Source organism: Semicossyphus pulcher, unplaced genomic scaffold (assembly GCF_022749685.1).
Source record: "Semicossyphus pulcher isolate SPU_LCO1_2020_fin unplaced genomic scaffold, fSemPul1.0.p SCAF_13, whole genome shotgun sequence".
Lineage (NCBI taxonomy): Eukaryota > Metazoa > Chordata > Actinopteri > Labriformes > Labridae > Semicossyphus > Semicossyphus pulcher.
In genome coordinates, this window is record NW_027211637.1 from 23,653,404 (window position 1) to 23,679,543 (window position 26,140).

General features: G+C 42.9%; 1 protein-coding gene across 1 annotated transcript in view; it reads right to left on the bottom strand.

Moving 5' to 3' along the window:
- Nucleotides 1-26,140, bottom strand: part of scube3 (signal peptide, CUB domain, EGF-like 3) — an 86,285-nt gene that overhangs the window by 21,558 nt on the left and 38,587 nt on the right. The window contains exons 5-8 of the mRNA XM_069659549.1: nucleotides 16,613-16,759; nucleotides 14,377-14,493; nucleotides 9,531-9,578; nucleotides 1,858-1,974 (exon numbers count right to left, since the gene is read on the bottom strand). Of these exons, the coding sequence (XP_069515650.1) occupies nucleotides 1,858-1,974; nucleotides 9,531-9,578; nucleotides 14,377-14,493; nucleotides 16,613-16,759 (429 nt within the window). The remainder of the gene's footprint in view (nucleotides 1-1,857; nucleotides 1,975-9,530; nucleotides 9,579-14,376; nucleotides 14,494-16,612; nucleotides 16,760-26,140) is intronic.

Sequence of the window (26,140 nt, forward strand, 5' to 3'; positions counted from 1 at the left end):
TGGGACATAAGTCGAACTATAAAATCAAAATACAAGTCAAATAAATGTTTCTCAAACATGGTTTCTGTCATTATAGTTAGTTCTTATCATGCCGATTTATGTCCAAGTGTTAATTTTTTCCGACAAGTTTATTTTTAATGAGTTATTTGATGCTGTAAAAAGGATGATTGACAGCTCTGTTGACAAATATGGCTCCTGCAGCAGATCTGTTCCAGATTAGCAGAGTAGAGGAGGAACGGCGAGAGGAGACAACAATCACTACAGTCATTGAAGTTTACATATCTGTAAAACAAAGCTGTACTGCTGTTAAATACACAGACGTGCGGGATGTCTGCTGTTTTTTTGGGTAATTTAAATATGTGTTTTGGTTAACGGTTTTTGGTTTACGTCACCAGCGCAAGATGGCAGCGCCCATCACAGGGACTATTTTGGCTTCAATTTTGTGCAATGAGAGCAGATGGAGATGCGTCGTCCATCCTTATATACAGTTATAGGTCTGTGCCAACTCCCACAAAAGCATTTGCTTCATTAGCTCTACCTGTTCCACTGTATTTAATGATGTTTAAAGTGTTTTTATTCCAGCTGCCTGTGAACACTGATGATTTACATGAGAGTTAACCAAAACAGAAGGTATGGAGCGAAAACATCAGGAACAAAGTGATGAAAGATGCTAAAACGCTCAGAATCTCTGAGGGCCAATCATTACAAGTGATCTATTTCAAATACAAGTAGTCTTGTCATCATAGTTGATATAAATACATCGTTTATAGCAGCTTTAATAAAAGTTCATATGATTATAGACTCTAAAAACAAGGAGGAAACAAAGGCAGTTGTTTTCGTACTGGCCCTCAGAAGGGCTAAAAGCAGCTTGCGTGTGGCTGTAATGGGATGCAGCTCTCACACAGTAAAGCCTCGCGGCAGTGAGGCCTCTAAGTCATCTTTGTCCGTCTCCCTTCTGTTACTCTGCTCTTTACTTCTGCAGCCAATAACCAATCGATATATCATGTGTTCATCCCTGCTTTTGATGGCTTTGGCGAGTTTGGCAGCAGCTCTGATTAATTCAGAGTCATCATACCAAATGAGGCGCCCGTCTCTGGAGGGAGCCTCCATCATCTGGTTAAGATAAATGCATCAGAAATGGAATAAAATAATCCTTTCCTTTCTCCATCTTTGTCTCCGTTCTTCAGAAGTGTGTGGCCTGAAGCAAGCTCCTGTCTTCTCGTGCCAGAGCTGCCTGGGTTTGTTTCCCCCTTTGTTTCCTAACTAATATAAGACAATGTACTTTTATCACAGTTGTTATTGTAGCATTACAAGCTGCAGAAAGTTGACAGATTTCTGTTCCTGTTTTTCTGGAAAACAGATTGCCCTCATTCTCTCCAAAGTCGTCGTCTGTGTGACTGTCAGAGGTGCTTTTGTTTTCTAATATAATTCTCAGTTTTATCCCTAAAGTTTAGAATTGACTTTATTAGACAAGAAAACTTTTCCGCGGCATGCAGGTTGCTTGAGTTGAGGCTGCTCTGCCAACACTCAGCAAGAGGGATGATGGTAATTTAGTGGAAAAACTGTCAAGAAAACTAGTGGCATGACAAATTATTACTCAAAATATGCAGCGGAGAAGCAGAGAGTGGTGTAACAGCGGTGGCACCAGAAGGATACAGACATCGTAGAAAAACAATGATAGTGTACAATATAAAGAAAACAAGGAGGGTGAGGGGGACAGTGTAAATAACTTGATAATAATTCCTGTGAGCTCCAGGTGGCGAGAAAGACGCTCCAGTGTGTGTGTGGCAACACGACAGGGAGGGAGATTAGCTCAGTGACGGCTGGACAGGTGCGGCTTGAATGATGATGCTTTACCTTTGCAGGTCTTTCGGTCCGGCTGCAGAGTGAAGCCAACAGGACAGCTGCAGCGGACTCCTGTCACTGAATCATGACATGTGCTATCACAGCCGCCGTTGTTCACTGCACAGGTCTCTGCAGGGAAACAAGCACTCGCAGTCAGACAAATACACCACAGACACTGTGTTTGGCCTACTTATTTCTCCCCATTAGAAGAGCACACATGCAAACTGGTGTTATAGTACACATAAGAAGAGACACTATTATGAGACATTCATTTTTTGTGTGAAAGGAGTAAGATGAGCAGGCTTTCAGGTACATAGAAAAGAGGAGGAAAACGGTCATAAATGCAGCTGGATGGGATTAACACAGAGGGAACGGAGGAGGGACGCTTGTGACTAATGAAAGGAGACAGCGATAAGGAAATATTACAACCAACACAGCCAGGTTTCACACGTGTCTCTGTGTGTGTAAAAGATCATAAGTGGGTGCATGTTTGCTTCTTTTTGGTCAAGACGAATGACGACCTCTAAATATCCTTTGCACTGCAGGGCATCCGTCTCCCCTCCGTCGTGAGGGCAGAGGTTTGACTTCCAGACAGAAAAAAAAACAACACTTTTTCCGGGTTTGGACAAAAAACCTCCCAGGCATTTTGGGGGGATAAAAAAGCAATTTCAGCTCCCTGGCCTGTGCGCTGGTTGGACTGATTTGAAAAAAGGGAGGTAGTCAGTCCAGAAAAGGATAGCTGAGGTCTCTTCTCGAGACAGTGACAAATTTCACTGAGACTTTCATTTGAAGCAACAGAACAGGTGAAATTTGTTCTCACATAAGGGGGGGGGGCCGGTGTCTGCTTTAATAGTTTTTGGCAGCTTTACAGAAATCCTCTCACAGCTGAGAACGAAAACAAATAAGAAACACCTTCACGATCTGGAACGATCACTTAAACTCTGTGTAAGCTGACCGGTCATCCTCACAGCTCATCACCTCTCTGTAATGGGCTGGAGGTTGCTCGATCGCAGCTTTTCTAAAGAAAAAAAAAGGAGCTAGCACAGCTGGGCTAGTTAAAGGCTTCACACGAGCGAGGAGACGGCAGCTCACACGTGGCACTAAAGAGGAATTGCAGCTGTACTGGTCTTTATGGAGAGCGAGGATCTCTTTGGGGAAACACCAAAGCCTCCTCAATTAAATCTAAAACTGCTCCGCCTGCAGCAGCCCAAATGAAAATCTTTCTCCAAATAAAAAGCTCAACTGAAGACGGGAGTTAAGTATCAAAGCAAAACAGGTGCTTAAAGTGATCTAATTATACTTTTTATAGCCATTTTATAGAACAGAACAGTTCAGTGGATGTTGCTACTGAAGGTGTAACATGATCCATCAATATATTGGGACACATTTTAACACACAGGGAGAGGAAAACAATTCAGAAACTTTATTCAAAGACTCGGAAATGGGGCGCCAGTGAAATTGCGTGTCCCATGTACAGAGGCTAAGTCCTCGACGCAGCGGCCCCAGGTTCAACTCCCGCACTCGGCACCTTTCTGCATGTCTTCCTCACTCTCTCTCCCAGTATATTTCTGACTCTATCCACTGTCCTATCAATAAAGGGAAAGATTATGTTTGAAAAAATGTAAACATCTTAATTTAAGTAATTTATTCAAGTAATTAAAGCTTTCAGTGTGTGTCAATTTTGGCGACCACTGTGGACAAAGCCGTACTTCTTATCTCTTTGCTGATTTTGTCCTGAACATGCTTAAAGGAGCAAAGAGCCCCTGGAAAAATCCACTGTCAGTCAAAGCTGGTGTTCTCTGTAATCGATAGAAGCGAAAAATATTTGAAATTGGCACCATAGCTCTGGAGAAAGTTGTACAAACAGCTCGTGGTTTCGCCCATTCTACGTTCCTACAACACCCAGCGTGCATTGCGCCCCTCCCTCTGAAAGGAACGGCCCAGCGAGAGACGCTGGAGTGAAATACTACCGCTTCACTGCAGGCGATGTCTCAGAGCGGGACAGAATCTGAAATACGACAAGAATATACCGGTGGATCGTCTAAAAAATCTTCAGGTCTGCAGTCTACATTTCAAACCTGATGATTTTGAACGAGACATGACATCGGAGGCGAGTGTCCTAGATTGAGGAAGTGTAGTTTAGCGAGCTCCCTGGCCTCCGCCAGATGACGCGTTTTACGTAGTCTGGTGGAGGTTTTCCAGGGCCCATTGGAGAAGCAGATAGCGTCCTCCAAAGGCACAGAGCCAAATTGCATTTTTTTTTTAAAAACTCCTCACATGAGCTTTAAGTAAGTGTTACTTCATTAATTATTGTGACCCCGTGTCTACCTTACTGTATAGTTCAACAGTCTTGCTTGGATGGTTTCAGCCGCTGCTTCCCTTTGAATGTGTCAATGTCATCATGATTTCTATGAGACAGTTCCCGGGAAAAGCTATGAAGATTTTCTTTGAAAAGTTGGCCTCTGTAAAAGCTGTCTACCTAACATTATGCACTTACAAGCATGTTTGACACTGTGTTTAAAGTCAGACTATGTAACTTTCTAAAGAAGAAGTCATCTTCAGTTTATAATTGTGAATGTGTTAATCATTAAAACTCATCTTTAGAAGATGTAATGCACTCAGCTTTACTTTGTTTTGGTGTTACATAGATATTGCTGTGTAACTGGAATCACTTAGTTTGATGACTCTTACACTTGTGCTACTGTTACATTACATGTTACATAACTGCCACTTTATAAAGGAAAAGATACACAGGCTCACTTTAAATTACTTCAGTGCTGAACTCCTCTCCTCTGATGTGTTTCCATCATTTGGTTATTTTCTGCGGTTGGCAGAGCGCAGTGATTTTCCCTCTGATCTTTTGCAGGGAAACGACACCTTTTATGGAGTATTTGGCGAAGGGTGGGGGCTTCCAGTTAATACCCGAGTCCCAACCCGGGCTTGAGAGAGCAGCACTGTGGCTTCACATAATTGCAAAGTGTGAGCAGAGACAGTTGGCAGACGAGATGATAAGACAGTGTCAGGACATGCCTCCAAAACGCTTAGTCAGGCAGCCATCTCACCAAACTGTAATGATCATGTGTTAAGAGAGCAAAGAAATATTTCTGACATTATGGTTTTGTGAAGACAGGAGGGAGACACACGCTCTGGTATGTGTGTGGGTTTGTGTGTCTTGGATGAACACCAGCCACTTCTGCAGTGCACCAGGTTGGGACCCGCAATTACCGTAACTAAGAGTGGGCAGACTTTCGTAGATATTCTCCGATGTGACGCGTTTGTTATAATGCTGAGCCTCTAAAGGATACGTCTCATACAGAAAGGTGCAGACAGTGAACAGAAGCCTTTAACACAAGCCAGAGGATTTCAAGCTGCACTATTCTTGACTCACGTCAGAAGTTTGGACAAGCAATCTCAGTACATCTTGTCATCAGAAATGGTGCTGATGCTACCTAAAATGTGGTATTGTATATGTGTGAGTACACCAGTCTAGAAACTGGTCTGATACCATCATGTATTAGCCTTGAAAATAAACTTTTCACTGCTCAAAACCTAGAAGGTGTGGATTGTGGATTTTTTAGTGCTATAGCCTCTCCCTAGCCCTTTTTACTTTGTGGTTCTGCTACCGCGCTGTAATGAAGCTCTGCTATCAGCTATGGCCATCTTTGCCATTTTACATTGGACCAAGCAACGTCCGTGTAAAGCCACCCCTGAGTGTGTATTATTTCACACTGTTCTGGCGTTGTGGAAGCAAAACATGCCCTGCCGGCTCCGCCTTTTACTCTGATTCCGTTTCTACCTCCCATGCCGGCTCAGAAGAGGAACGACTTCGCCCCACCATTCTCCCTCCGTGTGCTTAACGTAGAAGACGAAACGTAACAGAGGCATAATAATCCTGCCTTGAACTGGCAGTGTAAAAGGGGCTCCTGTCTTTCCCTCTATACCACTTCCTCGGTCCAGCCGGTCGTGTCAGACGGCTGTTCACCGGTGAGTCCGGTTTTACCACTCTGGTGAGTTTCTGCCTGTTAAAAGAAAGTTTTTCATTACCACTGTTGCCAAGTTCTTGCTCAAGGTGGATTACTGCTGGGTAAAGAGTACGGTCTAAACCTGCTCTTTATCTAATGTGTCATGAGATAGCTGATGTGGCGCAATATAAATTAAAAGTGATTGACTGTGTTGGGTGACAAATCTCTGGTGCTACCAGGCATTACAGTATGGACTGATAATGACGGGCTGTGTTTTAGCAGCCAGGCTAATTCTGCACACCTGGAGAAGCCCACATAAACCAGAGTTCACAGAGTGGCTTGAACTCATGACCGAGAATGCTACCTTTGAAAACATGATTGGGGAACACTGGTAGAGCGGGTGCCCCATGTACAGAGGCTACAGTCCTTGACACACTGATCACAGGTTTGACTCACGGTCTGCCCATCATTTGGTGCTTGTCATCCCCCACTCTCTACACTCTCTGTCCGTCTTTAGCTATCCTATATAATAAAGGCAAAAAGCCAAAAAAAAAGAAATCTAAAAAGAAAAGGAAAATGTGATTGCTCGGGTAAATAACGTCCAAAGCAAAACTAGCCAAAAATAGAAGACGTTTACGGCCTAGTAAGAATACTGCCGTTCAATAGTTTGTTTGTTTTTTAAATACTTTTTTAAATTCTAGTTCTATGTTCTGCACCTAAACACTAAGTCAAATTCCTTGTATGTATAAACCTACTTGGCAATAAACTTGATTCTGATGCATATATTGATGTATGACCTATTGGGGTGTTTTTTTGAAGGGAGCGGGGTGTCCCTCTTTTTTCTTTCCTATAGATTGTGATAACGTCTTTATCATTTGTATTTTTGTTTTTGTAAGTAGTAAATATAAAATAGATACAAATTTAAATGACAAAAACATTTATGTGATTGATTGATTGATTGATTGATTGAGCAGCAGCTACTGTTTAAGAACAGCGAAGAAGAACTGATTCAAGGGAATTTATCATGTAATGCCAGCAAACAACAGCATCGCTGTGCTAGCAGAAAATGTATCGTTAGCTAAATGCAATGTGCCGATATTTAACTGTTAAATCTGAACTGTAAGACGTCAGTGTACACAATGTAAGGCTTTAGTTTTGAGTGGCAGATCTAGTGTTGCCATACAGTGTTAGTTTGGCAATAATGATAAGTGCATTTTTTATATTCACACTAGAATTAGATTGGTATCTGATATCGGCTGACAAATTTAATCAGATTCAGCATCGGTAAGGAGAAAAAGGTACAATTCTGGTTGTCATCAGCAATTTATGATGGCCGCACACAAAATATATCAACAGGTGAGTGGACAAAATTCACAAGGATGAGGCTCAACGCAGAGTTTCCCTCAGTGGTAATCACCAGGACGAGATAAACACTGTGTTCTCTTGACCAAACAGCAAACATGCAGCTGGATTAAAGTTACTCAGAAGGTGCAGATGTTATCAGACGAACGCTCGAGGTGTATGCTCTCTCAGTAACATGAAGCACACAATAAGAAAATAAAAGCACTGAGAACAGTTTGCTAGCGCTCTCTGGGGATGCAACTGTGAAAGTAAAGCACAAAGTTGCTCTTCAGTATGTTACAGTAACACAGTGTGTCTCTTGCTCCTAATGTTTCTACTTCTGAGAAAACTAGGACACAAAATCCTAAAATAGGTCAGACTGTTTTATTGTAGCATGTTGGAAACTCAGTGTACATACAGTGACTTAAAACACTATTGTATCACTTCTTACCTTGAACAGTGCCCCTCTGAGACAGGCCTCCTCCCTCAGTCTCTTACATGGTGTAATTAAATCGTAAAATGCCTTTGATGTATCTGTGTTTGAAACATCCTCGCAGATTTATGAGTTTATTTTTCCTGCCATCTTTACCATATCTAATAAAACACATCTCATCGAGTAAATTGGGCCTAATAACACGACTAATATTACCATAATGCAAAATAGTACACAGGCTTTTTTTCTTCGTTGTACCCCCCAAATGTGCTACATGTTTATTTTACTGCAAAGGGGGGAAACAAATTACTTCTGCCCGTAACACAGAAGAGTAAACAGGGCTGTAATAACATGGATATATTCCCCTTGATTGATTATTTTCACCATTTAAAGGCACAAGATTAAATGTGCATGAAAGAGCAAGTTCAGAGGGAGTCTTTTGTATAAAGCGATGCTGAATCATGGACTTATTGTTGGCTCACTCAGCACGGCTAATAGGCCGTGATGATGGAGTTTGGGAACACTGTGGCCGCAAGCTAAATTTCACTCAGTTCAGTCGTATCAAAACACAAATAAAAAGTCTTTGGTGTGCCTCTTAAGAGCCATCACAGTTAAATTGATAGCGTCTTGGACTGTGGATAAAGGCTACTTACACTTGTTCATAGATCCTTAATCTGTCGATTAATCTTCTCTGGTTTTAAGTATTCAGACCTTTAGTTAAATTACTCCATTACGGGCACATGTCCTGCATTCAGAATCCTGCTTTAGTACTACAGCCAAATGTACTTAGAGTATTTAAACCAAAGTGTTATTTTAAATGTTTTTATATAATTAATAATGAATCAGTGTTTAATCAGCTTTTCATTGTTGTAATTGGTCAAGATGGAGCTAATCTAACTCCTAATTATATGTAGCAAGGCAGTGTAGTTGACTTTTTGTTAACAAAATAAACTACAAAAATCTGGATTCAGTTTTTGAACATTTTAATCTTTAACCTTTAACCTAACCAGTTAGTCCTGACCACGTTATGTGATTGGACAAGAGGCATTCCATGAGTGCTGATATAGAAAACTGGGACTTTTCACTGTGTGTATCACTCCGCCTCAGCCACATGCTCTGAATACTTTTAATAAGCATTACAGCAGACGGTGTATGTCTACATTGATCAAGCTGGTACCTCTGAATCACACAGCAGACTCTTACTTTACATGTTTCTTAATTACTTAAAGTAGCCCATACATAGTAGCTGCTCTGTGATCACTTTTAGACACGAACAAAGCAGCAGAGTGCAGGACAATGTTTGGGTTGCTTGGCAACAAAAGTCATCTTTTAGTTAAGTTGGTGGAGCAAAAAATAATAGCTGAATGTAACTTTTTACTACTATTTCCTGCTTGTATAACTGTTGTATAAAAGCAATATCACACTCTGTATATCAGCCCTGTGATTATCTTCAAGGCTCGTGGCTACGACCGAATCACAGCAGTGCTGATATTGTGTTAATATGAGGCTCTAAATTGCAGTATTTATATAGCATGACATTGAAACACAGTACCATAAAACAGAAATTAAGTACACTACCTGAGGAGGTAAACTTAGATCCACCGGTGTCAAAATGACTGCAAGAAGGGATTCTGACAAGAAAACTCTATTTGGCAATATGAGATACAGAGCATCTCTATCTCTTTACATAATGTTCTTCCTGCTGGTCAGAAGCTCCTGTTCGCAGCTGTGTTTTGAAAAGGTGTGGTGTGACATGGGCAGTGGTTGTTATTGAGAGGGCATTCACAGAAGGAAGAGGAAGGTAGGGGGTGGGGTCAAAGGTCAAGGGTCAGAAGGATGATGCCCCTGTGGGGAGGGGAAGGGCCTGATCAGTGTCTGCTAGGTTAGCTTCCTCTACTCCCCACACCCACAGACCCCCAGAGAGAGGAGTCAGAGGAACACATATTTACCATTGGGGAACAGCTGTGGGGCTGCCTGGGACTGGACACTCCTCTCCCCTGCATGCACACGCACACCCACACACACGCACACATTGTAAAAACACCACTTTAGTTCTCTGTACACGCAGCATTCAGGAGTAATGTAAATCATGAGCATGTGACAAGAACTAATCTGATGTTACATACTGTAAATCCACCTTATCTTCATAGCTCCACGATAACTTGCCTGAATTATGGGGGTCTGTGTTTGTTAGCAGTATGCTAACGGTGTCTTCCCTTTTCTCAAATATATTAGGGGAATAAATGATGTATAACTTAACCTGTTATATATTAAATGCCTTCTAATACTAAGGCAATGTTTTTTAAACCACAAATTTAGTTTAGCTAGACTGTTGGTGTAGGTATAAACAGCTCAACCTATCCCTGAACTTTAAGACATTTAAGCTAACGCTAAGCTAACTTAGTTTGTAGCAGCTTTCCAAAGCTACCTGTTCGAGTCATCCTCTTCCTATCATCATATCTTGTTTATGGTGTGAACCACACTGTATAAAAGAAGGGGACATAGCCAGTGTGATGTCACCTTCCTTTTGAAGCCGTAATTTCCACATTTTGGCAGTCGCCATCTTGTTTTTCTGGCAGGGTGGTAGGGTGGTACGCTTTACTCTCTTTTGGTTGAATTGTCAAACACAGGTAGCCGTACCCTAAAGCATACCCTGCTTAGTGTAGGTTTTACCGTAAATAGGACCATTATTTATACAATTTGGATAATTCTGTATTGAAGAAGTCCAGAATCTGGTAATCGAGACAATAAACTCAAAAATGTTCCTATTGCAAACAGTGGAGTCTCCCCCTGCTGGCCATAAGAAAGAATGCAGGTTTAAGGCACTTCCTCATAAGCTTCACTTTGTAAACCAGAGGCTACGTCGACTTCTTATATGCAGTCTACAGTTTGAACATATACTTATCATTTCCAAACAAACCTGGAATTAAAAGAAGACACCATAGCACAGCTAATGCTAACTTGCTAACAATGATGGTTCAGAATAATCAGAATGTAATTCACGCAAGGTATCATGGAGCTTGGAGTAAGGTGGATAGCATGTATGAGAGCGGATCATCTCTCCTCAGTTAAACAAATCATAAATGTCCATTTATGTCCACAGGAGGCGATAATGACATGACAATGACATTATGTTGTTGCAAAAGAAAAGACAGCCTCTTACTGGTAACAACTGAGCAAACAGCAGTGATTATTGTCCAAATCCTAACAACAAACTGAAGATGACAGGTCCTTGTCTAAAATGAAAGGGGTGACATCTCAAGGCAAAAGTGTTACCTCTCAACATGCAGTCATGCAAATACATATTCCACTCAGTGCACACAAAGAGCAGTTGTGTTGTTTGTGTATTGTGAGATGAGGCCATTGCTAGTTAGTATGAGCGCTGCGAGCCTTCACAGACAGAGCGAGTGGTGGTTAGTGCTGCAAGCTGAAAGACAGAGACAGCCAGATTCATGTCTGCGCTTTACGGTGCCTTTTATGGTCCGATCATTTCAGAATTAATGCTGTTAGACTGTTATGTCAAGTCTCTAAGCACTGTCAGCGGCCCAGCTGTACTCTTTAAGTGCTGTCACTAAAAACACTTTCAGGAAGCATTAGTCTGCTATGATGGTTTTTACCTATAATTTATGTTAAATTAGGACTTAATTGATTTCCTTTTAATTCATCAAACTCTACAAGCCAAATTTGCAACCTTAATCCCATTTCTGTGGCCCACTGAGTGTGGCTTTAAACTAAATGACATTGCACGCATTTAGCATGAGGACCATGCTGGGCTTTAATGCACGTCTACAAAATGGAAAAAGGTAAAAGGTGTTTTGAGGGGCCTTTAAAAAGTTGGAAGAACTTTCATGTTTGACACTGAATTATTTCAGTTTCAAAAAGTGTAATTTCCTAATAAATCACTTCCAATCCCTGCAATAAAGCATGTATTCCCCTGAATGCACAGGGCTAGAGCTCTTTGAAGGTGCCAGATGAGGAAGCAGATGCTCAACTCTGACAGAAACAAGTCAGCACCATGAAGCATGCACAGTTTACATCGACTGCCACAGTTCAACCAACATTTCCAAATCCCAACATGCAGCGTCCAGACAGGAGGATTCCAGCAGTTAGAGGACTGTGCGATTTATCTGAATACACGAGCATGAATGAACAGACCACCCGAAATGAGAGCGCAGTGTGTTTATGTTATGTCATATGCATGTAGACTACACGTGTTTACATGCATGTGATGCATGCATGCTGGATATGTACAGTATGTTTGTGTGGTTGTTTGTATAGCTTTCTGTTTGTATTATAAACGGCATCTCCTGCTCTCTATCCATGTGTGTGTGTGTGTGTGTGTGTGTGTGTGTGTGTGCAGGCATACTGTTGCCAACTCTTCAGATGATTGAACTCCTGAGCATGTCTGCATCTGCCTGCTATTTGTGAATGTTTATGATTTGCTGTGCTAACAGCGTGAATGCTTCCACATGAAGGCTGCTCCTCTCTGATATGTGAACTTACTCGATACACACACATCGACGCATAAATAAACCTGATTTAGTTGGGACTGCTGCAATCTGACTTTAAAGTTTGAGTAGGCGATAGAGCAATTATCTCTAAGATGCATGTGTGTTTGTGTGTGTGTGAACGAGGGAACAGTCCATAAACACCCCTGCTGACACTGAAATCCCCACCGACAGTATGCGAGGTGTCCACAGAGGAGAGACAGGAAGGATAAAGAAACAACACTTTCGATCACAAGAGGCATGGCCAAGCCTGGCTGAGGAGAGACACCACAAGATGAATGTAAAAGTGTCAGAATGCATATGAAACACCCCAAAAGATGCGTTGAACAGTGAAGCTACAGCACACAGAAAGAGCCCACCACACGAACAACAGACCCACCGAGGAGGCAGAAGCTGTTTAGTACTCCTTTTGGATGAAGTATGCAGCGACTCAATGAATCATAAACATTTCCAAATCAATAGTGCAGCTAAATCTTGAGTCCATTTTCACTTTGTGTGGTTGCCATGGATACCCTTTACACTCTATACATCATTAACTATTTCCGAAGGCAGCGGCTGAGAAGTAATTATCACTATGTGTTATGCAGGCGCTGCGTAAAAATACTACAACCCCAACGAGCCATTTTTATCTTGTTTATGACAGTTAAGACTATTTGAAACCGATGTTAATTTTCTGTTTCCGAGAGAATCTTTTGTTTGAAGCCTTGAAATATATAAAACTGTCTCTCTTTAAAGGAGACTTAGCTGCTGCATCGTGTAATAAGTCGTATTTATCAAAAAACAATAATACATTTTGCCGCAGGGATAAGATTATTGTTTTAAACCGGGCACACCGACTTGAAATATCTGCGCACGCTTCTGCAGGTTACATAAAAAGCAACCATAGTTTCATGAGGCACTGCTTTGGAACATTTTCTAATAGAGGAAACCAGACACATTTACAGTATTAGTGCACAGTAGTGGTGCCTTACTGAAGGTCTTCCAACGTTCTTGTCACTCACTCCTCCGTCAGACTGTTTGTTTTATTGAGGTTTTATTAACTAACAGAGTGTCTGGGAGTCTGAGCGCCCCTGTGTCGACCGCAGAGCAGCCCCTCGCTCCACCTCTGTAACCCCAGACTCCAACGGGAGCGAAATCGGAGGTTTTAACTGGCTTCCTAATCTGGCACACCAAATGTACGTTGGAGAACATGACAGGCTAAGACGTATAATTTGGTTGCGGTCAATTTTGTGGCGTCCCCCCGGCCTAGCAGGGCACAGCAATAATGACAGGTTGGCTGACCAGGGCCTTGACACAGGTCTGGCTCTCATCAGGGCTGCGGTAATAAAGGGGATACAGAAACACTGAGCTAATCAGCCGCTACCTAAACCGAGCTCTCAGACTCAACAGCCGCTTAAACCAGGCGAGTATCAGTTTATTATTCTATTACTGACAATGAAAATATGTCCTATGCAACTCAGTGAAGCTTCCAGTACAGCAAAGTGCAAGCTAAATTGGTTTTAATGGGTTCGTACTGTATACAGAAACTATTAATGACACTTTGGTTAAAGATGCGGATAAAATAAAGGCCTGTCTGCAGTAATGGTCACTTTCAAATTTCCACCTGACCAACTTTATCGCCAGCGCTCCACGATTGTCGATGGAATGTGTAATTCTGCATGACTAAACGCAATCCCGTTTATTGAGACCTGTGCTGCGACTCTACTGCACCTGCAGGTCCCATCTAATGGCACAGTGCCCTTCAGAACGGCTCAATATGCCTGAGTAGCTGAATGATTTTTACTCAACTTAAGTCAACTGAGGCAAACACTGAGAAATGTCAGTGGAAGGTTAGGTCAGGTGTATGTGAGTTAATCCCCGAGGGGAAGCAGCGGAGGGAATTGACCCAGGGGCTAATAGAAGGTGGGCGACTGACTGCACGGCTGAGAGACGGAGAGGAACAGGGAGAGCTGGTGCACAGTGTCCAGTGAAGAGGAGGTGGAGGAGGAAGAGGAGGAAGAGGAGCCAAAGCAGGTGCAGGAACTGAGAGGTTACTGGAGCAGCAGCGGCAGAGTGGAAAGCACAGTGGATGGTAGCCTTTTGTCCTTGTATGTCACAGATCAGAAGGCTTACAGCTACTGTAACAAGGCCTATAATTGCGTTTTACGGCTATAAACCTCATTCCAAACAGTAATTAAATTTGCTGTAGGAAATTGGGCGCTGAATTAATTTCTGATTCTACATTTTCTTATTTAAAAGCCATTATTTTTTTTGCCCTTGGTGGATTTATCGGGGTGAGATGACTCACCTACACAAGTCTTTCCATCGCTGTGCAGGACGAACTTCATGTGGCACGAACACTTGGGGCCGTGGTCCGTCTCCTCGCAGATGTGCTGGCAGCCCCCATTACCGTAGTTACACGTCACTATCGAAGAGCACACAGTTATTACAAATTCAACATGCAGGATAACACACATATCATCCACACACATCCTTGAACATTTTTATGCTTTAATGCCTTATGTCATGATACGAGGGCAGAGAGGTATTTCATGCAACAAAAGGGATGCACAAGGTTAGATTTTTTGCCGATATCCGATATGCTGATATTTTCCAACCCTTTTTGCCGATTGTCGATTTTGATACCGATATATTAGGCACATGTTTTTTTCCACCTAATTGCAGAGAACATCAAGTCTCCCCTGAAGTGGAACTGATATCATGCCTACTCTACACCTTGCACCTTTCTTCACACTTGAGGGAAGAGGCGTTGTACAAAAGGTCACGTGTCTGATCACTCACGTTTCTGAGCGCGCCTGAATGCAGCATCCCTCCGAAACACGGCAGTGAGGGAGACATGCCCGGACTTGTTTCCTGCACCGACTACAGAGACATCAGTGATCGCCAACGGACTCTTTTTATCGTGTGTGTGTGTGTTCATGAACATGTTAGTTAGTCGGCTTTGGCTGCGAGTGTATTCTTGGCGTGCTTGACGTTAAGTCCGGTAAAATGAGTGAGAATGTGAGCTAACTGTTAGCTTGTTAAGAGTTGTGAAAGTTGTTTAACTTCTATTCATTGGCTCGAGTTTCTATGACTTTTTAGTCTTTATGTGTGTATTGTTGATAACTTTGCGCAGGCAGTGCGTGCACACACTCATGCTGAGTTAATGTTGTAGCATTACGTCAAGCTTTTTTAGGGAATCATCGAACATGTAGGCAGAATTAAAGCTCTGTTTTATCGGCAGAAAATATTGGTAAAAAAAAACATATCTGCCGATGTCATTTTCAAGCCCTAATCTGCAGTTACCGATAACGTACCAATAATATCGTGCATCCCTAGTCCGCAGCTGGAACATGACAAAGGATAATACACACTCTTGCTCCTGGACTTATGCGCTATGACTTAAACAGTGGCGGTTGGATTTAAGCTGCCCCCCGGCGCGCTCCAAGGAGACGTAAAACTTCCTTTTCCTCAAAATGATTGGATTAATAAAGTCACGACTCAAAAGCAGTTTTAAAAGTATAGAAAATATTGATGCAGATGCTCACCAATGCTATCAAAACTGTGCTTACTTGATAAAGGTCAAATTCTGCATCATTATGTCAAGAAGGGCATGCCTTATTTTAGATATTCTCCACCTCATCTGTGTTAATTACATTAATCAATATTGTGGCTTTATTTATGCATTAACCCACAGAGGAAGTAAGAGGTCGTATTTTTATACTCTCCAACATCCTACGAGTTAGCCTTGAGCAGGAGGCTGAACTTCTTCACTCTTTGTAAGTCACTCTGAATAAGAGTGTCAGCCTACGGGCTACACATTTAATTATTGTATTTCATTAATTCTACAGAATGAGCAGAAACTTTAAGTGCATATATTTTTATCATTCTGTTACACAAACACAACAAACACTCCGGAACACTTCAATGATAGGAAGAGGAAGATTTTCAATGCAAGTGTGTTCATGTGTGTGTCTTCTCTGTCGGGCGAAGGGAGCGTTAACCTCGGCACTTTTAACACACCTGTGATGACAGAGTGAAAAAGAGCACGAGCGAGCCGAGGCTTCCACCGCCATCCTGTCTGCACCCTACCATCCCTGCGCCTTTTTGCCCTTTTCCTGGGCTGTCACAGAAAAACTATAGAATAACACTTCTCCAATCCTTATCCAAACACAGACAAATCCCCCATCAGCCCCAGCCCCGGCTCTGACAGGATGATCTCGGTTGCACAGCAACAGGAAGTGTGCGCTGTCCATCAGAGCGGCCCCCTTCGAGTAACCTCCACACTTGCCCTGGTTGTGTAAATGATCACTGCTTGTTTGATAAACATGTTTTTCTTTACGAGGACTGTTCGGAGGATTAGTCACGGCCTGGTAATGTAACGTAAATGTCAGACGCTTGCTTCAGATCTGCTGAAGGCATGTGTGGAATGAGTGTAATTATCCATCATCGGCAGGTTCCCACCCCGATCACCTTTTCATCAGGAGCCTATAAATCCTCCTCTTGTGTGTCTCCCTCTTTGTGTTGAGGATGACGTGACTTACATTTGCAGTCCTTCATGTTGCGGGTGAGCTGGAATCCAGGTCGACACTCGCAGGAGATGCCACCCTTCTGTGATTCCCTGCAGATGTGCGCGCAGCCGTGATTCTTGTCCATGCAGGTGGGTCCGTCCTTCGAGCCTTCTCCTTGCACTGCGAAGGAAACAGCGAGATGAGATGAGATAAACCAAAGAGCATTCAGTAAAAGAGTTGATTTATATATCAAAGAGCTGGTAAAAAGGGGTACAAATGTTCTGTCACGCAGCCTGACCCACAGTCACATTCACGCCCACCGCTGGTGACTGACATGCCCAGTACCCCTTTACAAAGACTCAAGAGCTTGTTTGAACATGCTCACTCTGCTCGGGCTATAAAAAAGGAGGCTGCCGACAAAAAGGATAAAACTCCCAGCAGGAGCTGATCCCGTAGACCTGTAATTTTAATTGAGGTAATCCCCCATAAAGAAAAGAAAGGAGGAACACAGAGAGAAAAAAATTAACTCCTTGGTTCGAGTCTTACTGCGGATCAAACGGGACATTTTCATGAGTCATCAAGGTTAAAACACTCCTTACACAAAAAAAGGACTTTCATAATTCAAAGTTTCATGGCGCACAAAGATGCATCATTTTCGGTGACGTATAAATGCTTGATGATAAAAACCCAGCATGCACTTCAATGACTCGAGACCCTCGTGTCATGAATTATTACACCAAACGGACGCAGCCCTCCCCCTGCTTTGCTCCGCACTCTGATAATCCTTGCTGCCTTTGCGGGAGAAGACTGATATTTGACTTATTCGTTGTGCCACCGCTGCAGACGCAGTGACAAACCCCAGCTCTCCGGCTCATTAAAAACCAAACACATCCCTCTGCTTTTCCTTCTCTTCTGGTGAACAGGGAGGCAGCGAGCACGAAGACGTCTCCATTAACGTCTCATTAAATCTGCTGTCGCACTGAAGGGTGTTTGGAGGTCTAACTTTCTTAATTAGCCAACTTTTTTTTTGCTATAAATGTAACTATTTGCATATGTGTGTGGAAATGTCAACACCTAGGAAAGCTCTTATAACCTTTCAACTCTTCCTATAAAGTCCAAAAGTAGCGCGTCAGCCTTGACGACTGAGTGCTGTCGTACGTTTCCTCTGCTCCTGCCTCGAGGGTTACACAGACAAACAATCTCAGCTTGACAGAAACGACGTTTTCACATTATCCTTCCCTTAATTACTTATTTATCATCTGCTGCAACTCCTGCAATCACGGCCTCCCCTAACTATACCCTCTTGTTTTCCACATGTTGTGCCAAGAGCTCAACCTGCCCTCGATGTATTTCCACTCATGGCTGAAATCTATTTTCAGTCTCTCTTCTCTGCGAGGAGCTGACAACACAAGTTTGACAGACAATTCTGACCTCCTGGTTAAACACTTTCCATCACTTTATGTCTGTCAGCAAGTGTCACAAGGTCACACGATCCTCTCAGACTTTCCTGCCCGAGCGCTTGCAGTTCTTGCAGACGAGGCGAGCTATCAGACGCTAACTGCAGCAGCAGACATCCCCGCAACACAAAGAGTCAGCGCTGAACAAACACTCGGCCAGCGCTTCTGCTCTGAGGGCAAAGAAGAGAAAAAAGACGCGGCGGGGCCGAGCGAAGTGACCATGAATGAGCGGCAGCAGAGCAGCTGCTGTATAGTGCTGCAAATTTCACAGTGAGTCATGTGGATATTTAAGTAGGATGTGGAATTCAGTCGGTCCCTTTCCTTCGCTTTCTGTCTACCAGGGGCCATAGCACGAAACAGACATCTATGAACTTAACAGAGGATTGAATTTCCAACTAAGTAACCCCGACGGACTCAAGATTACTGACTCAGGTTGTATTATGCATCCCAAAACTCACTTCACTCCCCCTTTATTTTTATGCAGCCCCACAACCCAATGCTACAGACCAATCCATCAATAACATGTCAGGCCGGGGCCAGAACCCGGGCCTTCGTCTCTCTGAGGACCAATAAAAGCTAAAGTGTTGACACAATGGCGCTTTTCTCCAGGCCAGGCCCAGCTATCATCCACCGTGTGCTGTTCTCTCTAACTGGCTCCAGTTTTTATCATTACTAAATGATGGGGAGCAGAAAGACAAACATCCTTTCATAAGAAGGTGGATGGGAAACTGAACGATAGATCATGTGTGCCGTGTTCCCCCTAAAACAAACTGCTGATCCATAAATCATAACCCTATATGAAAAAAAACTATCACAGAGCATTTTATAAGCAGAGAGCTGGACAGGAAATACAGTCCAAACTGTTGGAATTTTAAAGGAGTCTTTACAAACAGCTACCAAGGGACTAAAAAGAGTGTATATGGGTTTGACACAGACAGGCGTCATCAAAACTGCACATGTGGAAGAAAGGGAACGCTGCAATTAGCCATGATAACATGTGGAAGTGTTTCCTCTGCAAAGGAGCCACAGTGTTACCCCCCCGGACAGGTCATGACCTCTGTACCGGCACTGAGAGGTGACGCTGATGCCAGAAGCTAATAAATCCCTCATTTGTTTTTTATACGAGGTAATAAAAGCTTGTGTGCAGACATATGCTTTGATGCCACTCATGTTTGTACAGGCAGTGGCCTGCTAACTTAGCTTAGCATAGATATATGTTTGTTTAAAACCCTGTAGTTGAAGATTCAACTTGTTTTCTCACTTTGTTTTTTAAAGATTACAACAATAAGATCTGATAAGGTAATTACTGAGCTTCAAAGCTGCTGGAAGGTAGATTTTGTAACGTTTAAACAGGCTAGCTAAGCTAAACTCTAAGCTAACACACCTGGCTGTAGCCTGATATTCACTGTTCAGACATTAGGTAAGAAAGAGAATACAGCGATTCCTCTTAATGTTAAAGAGGGGGTATTATGCTGTTTCACATTTTAAGACATATTTATAATGTTACAATGTTGGATGTTCAGACTAAACGTGGATGAAGTTTCAAATCTGTAGGTTAAAGTATGTTGGAGTAATCCCCAGGCGTCTCAGCGTCACGGAGTACAGCCTCAGCAGGCTACGGAGAGCTGGCCAATCAGAAGAAAGTGGGCTTGTAGGGGGCCGCGTTTCTTAAAGGGACAGAGCTGACTGAGTCGTTTCAGGCAGAGGCTGTATGAGGGCCTGCACAGACTGAAATTTGAAGCTTTAAAATTAGCATTATACCTCCCCTTTAATCACTTTCATACAGATTTAGTTTGCACTTTGTAAAACTTGGTATAACAAGTGTTTTCTGTTTTGTAAAACTGTTTGTAGTCCCTAAACAGTGTTTGGGTCAGATTTTATTCACAAACACGTAACTGTGGCAGCATCCTGATGGTGCACAGAAACATGTGAGAACATCTTTTTCTGACTCAGCCCTGAAATTGTTTTTTTGTGGTAAAACGTGTTTTTTTCGGTCGATAACTTGATCGAGAATAATGTCCTTTAAGAAAATGGCATGAGGGTAGACCTAAAGACTTGTTTTGTTAGTGCGCTCAAACTAAATACACAAAGCTCAACCTTTTCTATTCATACCTAAAAAAAAACCATGATCCTTGGGGTGAACCCAGTAAATTATTTTTCGATCTTTTGAAGCAGAATCAATTTGCGTGTCTGTCATTGAGTCAGGCACTTAATAAGTGAGCTCAGTCAGATCGCCTGCAGGACACAGCATCAAGGGCGGGTCACATCAGCTGCCTCTCTGAAAACCAGCAGGTCAGGACAACAGAAATAAAAAGCACGAGTACATAAGGATTTACTGATGATTGCAACTCCTTTGTGCAAGCGAGTCTAAAAGGAGAGATTGATTAGAGCTCAAGCAACCAACTGAACCACTGGCTTTCAATTTTAACCCTTAAAGGTTTAATAAGTTGGATTTTCCTAGAAAAATAAAATATAGACTTCTACAAATATAATATAAATCATCACTTATGGGCCTCTATACATGTGTGTTGGTGAGTGTGTGTGCAGACTCTTGTGAGACCCTTCCCTCTGCATCTGTTCTGTTTTGCTTTGCTCGGGACGTTTTCAGGAGGGGCGCTGTTGTGGTTCCCTGAGCCAATCACAGCGTATAGGTGAGTATGGGAGTTGTTCAGATTAACAACTGGGCCCCATTCAGACCAGCGAACATGAAGAAAGAGCGATGCAGAGTTGGCCTTCTTTCTGTTGGACAGGTAGGTGCCTCAAACCAGGTAGGACAAGCTAACCGGCGGTTAACATGCTAGCACAATGGTAACCGGCGGTTAGCATGGTAGTGCAAAGCTAACGGTGATGCTGTCGGTAGCTCGGCGGGGTGGGCGTGTTCTCCCACAAGAGAGTGAGAGTGAGCTTCTGGTAACAAAGAGTCCAGGAGGAGGGGCCCAGTTTGAATGTGTTGTTGACAAAATGCACAGAAAAATCCTACTTATTATACCTTTAAGTTGATGAGCTAGAAAGTAAAAAGCTATTTGAAAAAGCTCTCAAAACCAAACCAGCTCGAACTACACTTTACTAGTAAGTTTCACTTAGACCTTGTTTTAAGCACAGAAGCTTCAGGCTCTGTATGATTGTCTTTCTGTGCCAAAATCTGCCGGCGAAGATGATAATTACAGTCAACTTTGAACCGAGTGTGCACTTACATGACATAACATGAGGAAACTGTGCAAAAGAAGAAAAGTTAACATGGGTTCTCCAGCCAAGACGCCGACTTCTCTGATCCTCGAACAAAAGTTCCAAGGAGGCCACAAGTTCTTCACCACAGCGCTGCAAGCTCTCTTAAACCTGAAAACCCATGTAGTGGAGAGAGTCAAACAATGGGGTTGAAGTAGTGGAAGGCATGCCAAGGGTTTATAGTCTGCTCTGAGTGCTCGGGGCAGTGAAAGGAGGGCTCACGGTCCGCGCTGAGCTGCTGTCATACGGTCCCCTCTCTTTAGCCCGACGCTGGCTGGAGAACATTAAGCAGCTAGCTAGTGTTGGTTGGTTGCAAACTAAAAAGAAGGGGCCTAAGCATGGAGCCACCACACTATTAAAGCAGCATTCCTTCCTCTTAGATAATGGGCCCTTAAAAGTTTTAATAGGAGGATAAAAATGTCAGCGCATGAAAAAGAGAATGGGAAAGGAGCTGAACTGGACTGGGTTGGGCTGAGCTGCAACGCAGATGGTCAGACGGATCGCCGGGGCGGCCAGCCGGTCAAGGAAGTAGCTCTTCCCCGACCGACTCGGTTCATAGAGAGCAGGGAGAATCCATCCAAGTGCTACTGTTTGGACTGATACACGAGCACCGGTTTTCTCCGTCTCCCCAAGGCCTTGTTGAGGCTGCTCGTTTCACTCATTTATTCGGAGAGGAGCCACTGAACGCATAAACAACGGGAGAATGGAAAAGACAGCACAGAGTATCCTAGATGGATACATATCTCTGCCAAAGTGCTTAATATACAACTTTTATGAGTATATTGTGCTCCTGAGACTGAAATAAAGCACATTCAGTTAACATATGCTCCAGCACAAGGCAGGCATACTTTTCTAGTCCCTAAAGTGATGAGATATGCTTTAAGTGCTTATGTCTGGTTAAACAGGCAAGTAGAGTAGATACAGTGTACTTATGAAAGGCTCCTAAGGATCTTTCTACAGTTCTGTGTGCAGTGGCAATAGAATAAAAATGTGCGTATTGTGTGACCTGGTATGCATACATGAATTAATGTATATGTATGCATCGGCACACAGGTGTATTTGCATAATGTATGCATGCTGCACGCGCATTTGTCTGCGCCTGCCCATCTGTGTCACAGACAGTTGTGCAGCACCTGCTGGGGACGTGCCACTCTCCCCTTCACTCCTCCTCTCGTTCTATCAAGGTCACCGCACCGTGCACTCCCAGAGGAGGCATGTTCCCAACACCGGAGACATCACGGCAGAGCTTCCTTTAATAAAGACGTACAATAGATATGAGATACTGTATGTTATTACAGAGCTGCATTCTTTCCTAAATCAAAGGGGAGAGGCAGCTGAAGGAGGCATCTGTCTGTGCAGAGCTCAGTCTGGTCCTCTGGTTAAAGCCATGACAGCCAAGTGTTAGTGGAAAAACCCCACTGGCACTCAGGCAGTCCGCAGCAGCATGCTGGGCTGGCCGGCTTAGAAATGGCCTTCAACAAACCCACGACCAAAAGGGATGCCCGTCTCAAATGAGCTATGGAGAATTCAGTGGCAAGGCAGCCAACGTTTGCTGAAGCCCAAGCCACTGGTGTATATTTGTTCAAGGGTGGGGGTGGAGGCAGCGGGGGCGCTGGGTTAAGTTAAAGTCTGGACAAAGAGGGAAGATGAAGGATGATAACGTAGGAAGAGACAGAGGGAGAAAAACTGTGGGATGGACAGAGAAAGACAAGAGGCAGAGGAAAGTGTCCCGTGTGTCTTTGTCTCTGCTGCTGGACTGACAGGAGAGGCTTAATAGGTAGCAAAGGGAGCACGAGGCGTTCCCTTTGCTTCACTTCCCAAGAATAGGAAAAGAGCCTGGTTATACGGTTGGGCTGCAGAGCAATGGAGCAGCGACTTCTACACTTGTAAAAACAGTTCTGTGGCCAATGCACAGACAGACAGGCAGGCAGGCAGGCCTGCTGAGAAGCAACAGGGGGAACATGTAAGAGCCATGTCGGCTTCTGCACAGCAGGACGACCACAAAGCACAGGACACGGACATACAGAAAACCCCATAAAATCTAATCTAAACACTAATACTCATATATTTGACTGTTTAAAAAAAACAGCACCATTGGAATGATGGAAACTGGCCCTTTCCAGCACATTACTTCATTAAATAACGATTTACAACAGTCTGCTTAATGGATATTACACTGCACTAAGTTATTTTATCCATTAACGATAAGAAGAAGCACAATAAAAAAACAGGGCTGAACGACCCCATGCCAGATTTCATTCAAAAGGAATGTCATGGTTGGAAAGCAAAACGAACTGAGAATATGATGCGACCGTTTGCGATGGATTTGATCACATTTATTGGAAAAATTCCTCACACTGCTGCAGGTCTGTCCAGCACAGAAACACATATCCTGAAGTCAACATGCCACGGTCTGCATCGAAATGCCACGACACGTGTCTGAATGTGCCTCCAGCGGGATTAAATTGAAAAATGACTCAGATGTGTTTACTCGTGCGTGTGCATGCTCTTCTTTGTTTGTGTGCATGTCCATCATCTCCATTGTGTTCATATTCGAATTGGAAAGAGAGAGCGCCAGAGACAGAGAAGAGACTGGCTGTGCGAGGGGTAACAACCCCTTTGGGAAGCTAATGAAAGTTGTAAACACAGGAAGAGCTTCTCGTTGACAAAGTAAACATTTCCTGGAAACACAAGGCCTACTGTAGAGAGAGCAACGCTTGTATGCACATCAGGTGACTGATAGAAAACAACAGCACTAATCTTTGGAAGAAAATGTTCTAGTATTGTTTCTAAAATGCTAAAAGAAGTAAATATTTCTTTTACAACCCGCAATTTGAATATGAAATGAAACAAAGTCTTTTAGCGCCCCAGAGGGAACATTGAGTTATCTGTTTGTGTTTGTCCACTTGAGTGCAGTGGTCTACTAATTGATTTCTTCCAGCAGTGAACGGCGCCTCTCTGGACTCGTATATAACCAAAGTTTTCTCTGCAATTGGCTGTAATAAAATCATCAGTTTGCTGGTGCAAACTTTCAGACCAGACTCCTTGCTGCTATCCCACATCTCTCCGCACATTAGACGCTGCAGGGATCACATACTTTGGTAGACCGACCTTGAAGTTAGCGTCGCCCCGTTTCACTTGACAAAAAGCAAATGGGATCTGTCCGATTGATTTTGGATGATTGCAGAAAATAAGTTAGATGACAAACAGAAGTTTATGATCCTTACACATTCTGCTCTGTTAAGCAAGGTCTTCACAAATGAACACCATGTATAGATTTCTGTATTAGACATGCAATCACAAGAAGTAAAAAGCTAATGCAAGCCTACGTATTAAGGTTTCGTTCTCTTTGGCGGCACCTATGGCAATAAACAGTAATTGCGGGAGAACATCTCCTAGATATCCAAACAGTGCGTGACGTCTACGGTTGGCTCCATGTGTAACTCAGACTGTTTGCCTTCATCTGAGCGTCAAATCGGTTCCTTTTTCTTTGGATTCTCACTTATTTTTGAAGTTGTATCTGTAGTCATCCATCTTTTCTTTGTTTGTTCAGCCATAGTAGATTACTGTTTACTCTAACTAACACTTGCAGAGACCAGCAAAGCAGCCGCTTAGCTCCGCCTACCCTCTCTGGCAGTCCAACCACTGCTGGGTGATGGAAAACGCGTCACTAACTGGGTCCACAATACTGCAAATGCAAAGGCTTTCATCAGTGGGCCATGGGCTCAATCACCATTGTGTTACCTCATTCGGCGATAGATAGTGACTTAACAGACATTTATTTAAATGAAAATCTGATGGCAGGGGCTGCTGTGTGTGTATTCGACCTGAAGACGTTTAATGTCCCTGACATTGAAGTCTCATTTAGCTCCATGTTAGAAACCAAATTTGTTTGAGCTCCAAAAAAACTGTTCGACACTTCAAATGGCTTATTTTATATAATAGAAATATTATGAATTTCTTATGTTTGTGTAAACCACATATCTTATTTCAGGCATCTAAAAAAAGAAATGGAAAAATGTCTTATTTTTTCTTCCAAAAAAGGTAAATCACTTCCTGGTTTGAGGACTCATTCCTTCGACGGAGTATTAGGGCCACATTAAGAAAGAAAAAATATGAGGGAATTTCTTTCTCTCTTTTTTTTACATTTCGAGATTATAGTCGAAATTTTAAGAATAAAGTTGAAATTAAAATGTCGAGAATGAAATCGAAAAGTGGGGAATCAAGTAAAAAAACATTGTTGAAAATAAAGTCAACTCCTGGACCTGATCAATCAATGTCAGATTAAATTACTCTACAGAATCTAAACGAGTTAAATGTAGCTCCACTTTAGAGTTTCGTCACATAAATGTATCAGGTATGATGATACCATGAAATAATACACAGATATCAGATATCTGATTGACCTGAGGAGTCGACTTTATTCTCGACATTTCAACTTTATTCTCGAAATGCTAAATGAATAAAAAAAAATCTCCTCGTATTGGCCCTAATACCCCTTCGTACATTCCTGCAGCACTTTATGCCAGCCACATTTTTGCCGTGTTGATTGGCAGAATGACAGGACATTAAATCCAGAGGTCTTATTAAAAGTTACATCTCCACCTTAATTTGTCCCACTTTAGCTCTACTTCCTCCTGCAGAGCTCATGGTTCGATTTCCAAATGGCATAATCACGTTTTAATGTATCCTGAGGACAGTAAGAGTGAATGCAAAAGTAAAAGTATGTGACTTCTATAACAGCCCATCAGTGCACACTTAAGGTAATTGCCCTACCGGATACCCAGAAACGCACAGGACTGAAATTATGGATGTGTGGGTTGACTGAGCCTGAAATTCCAGGATTCCAATGTGCCGGATCCCGTCTCGCGCACATATA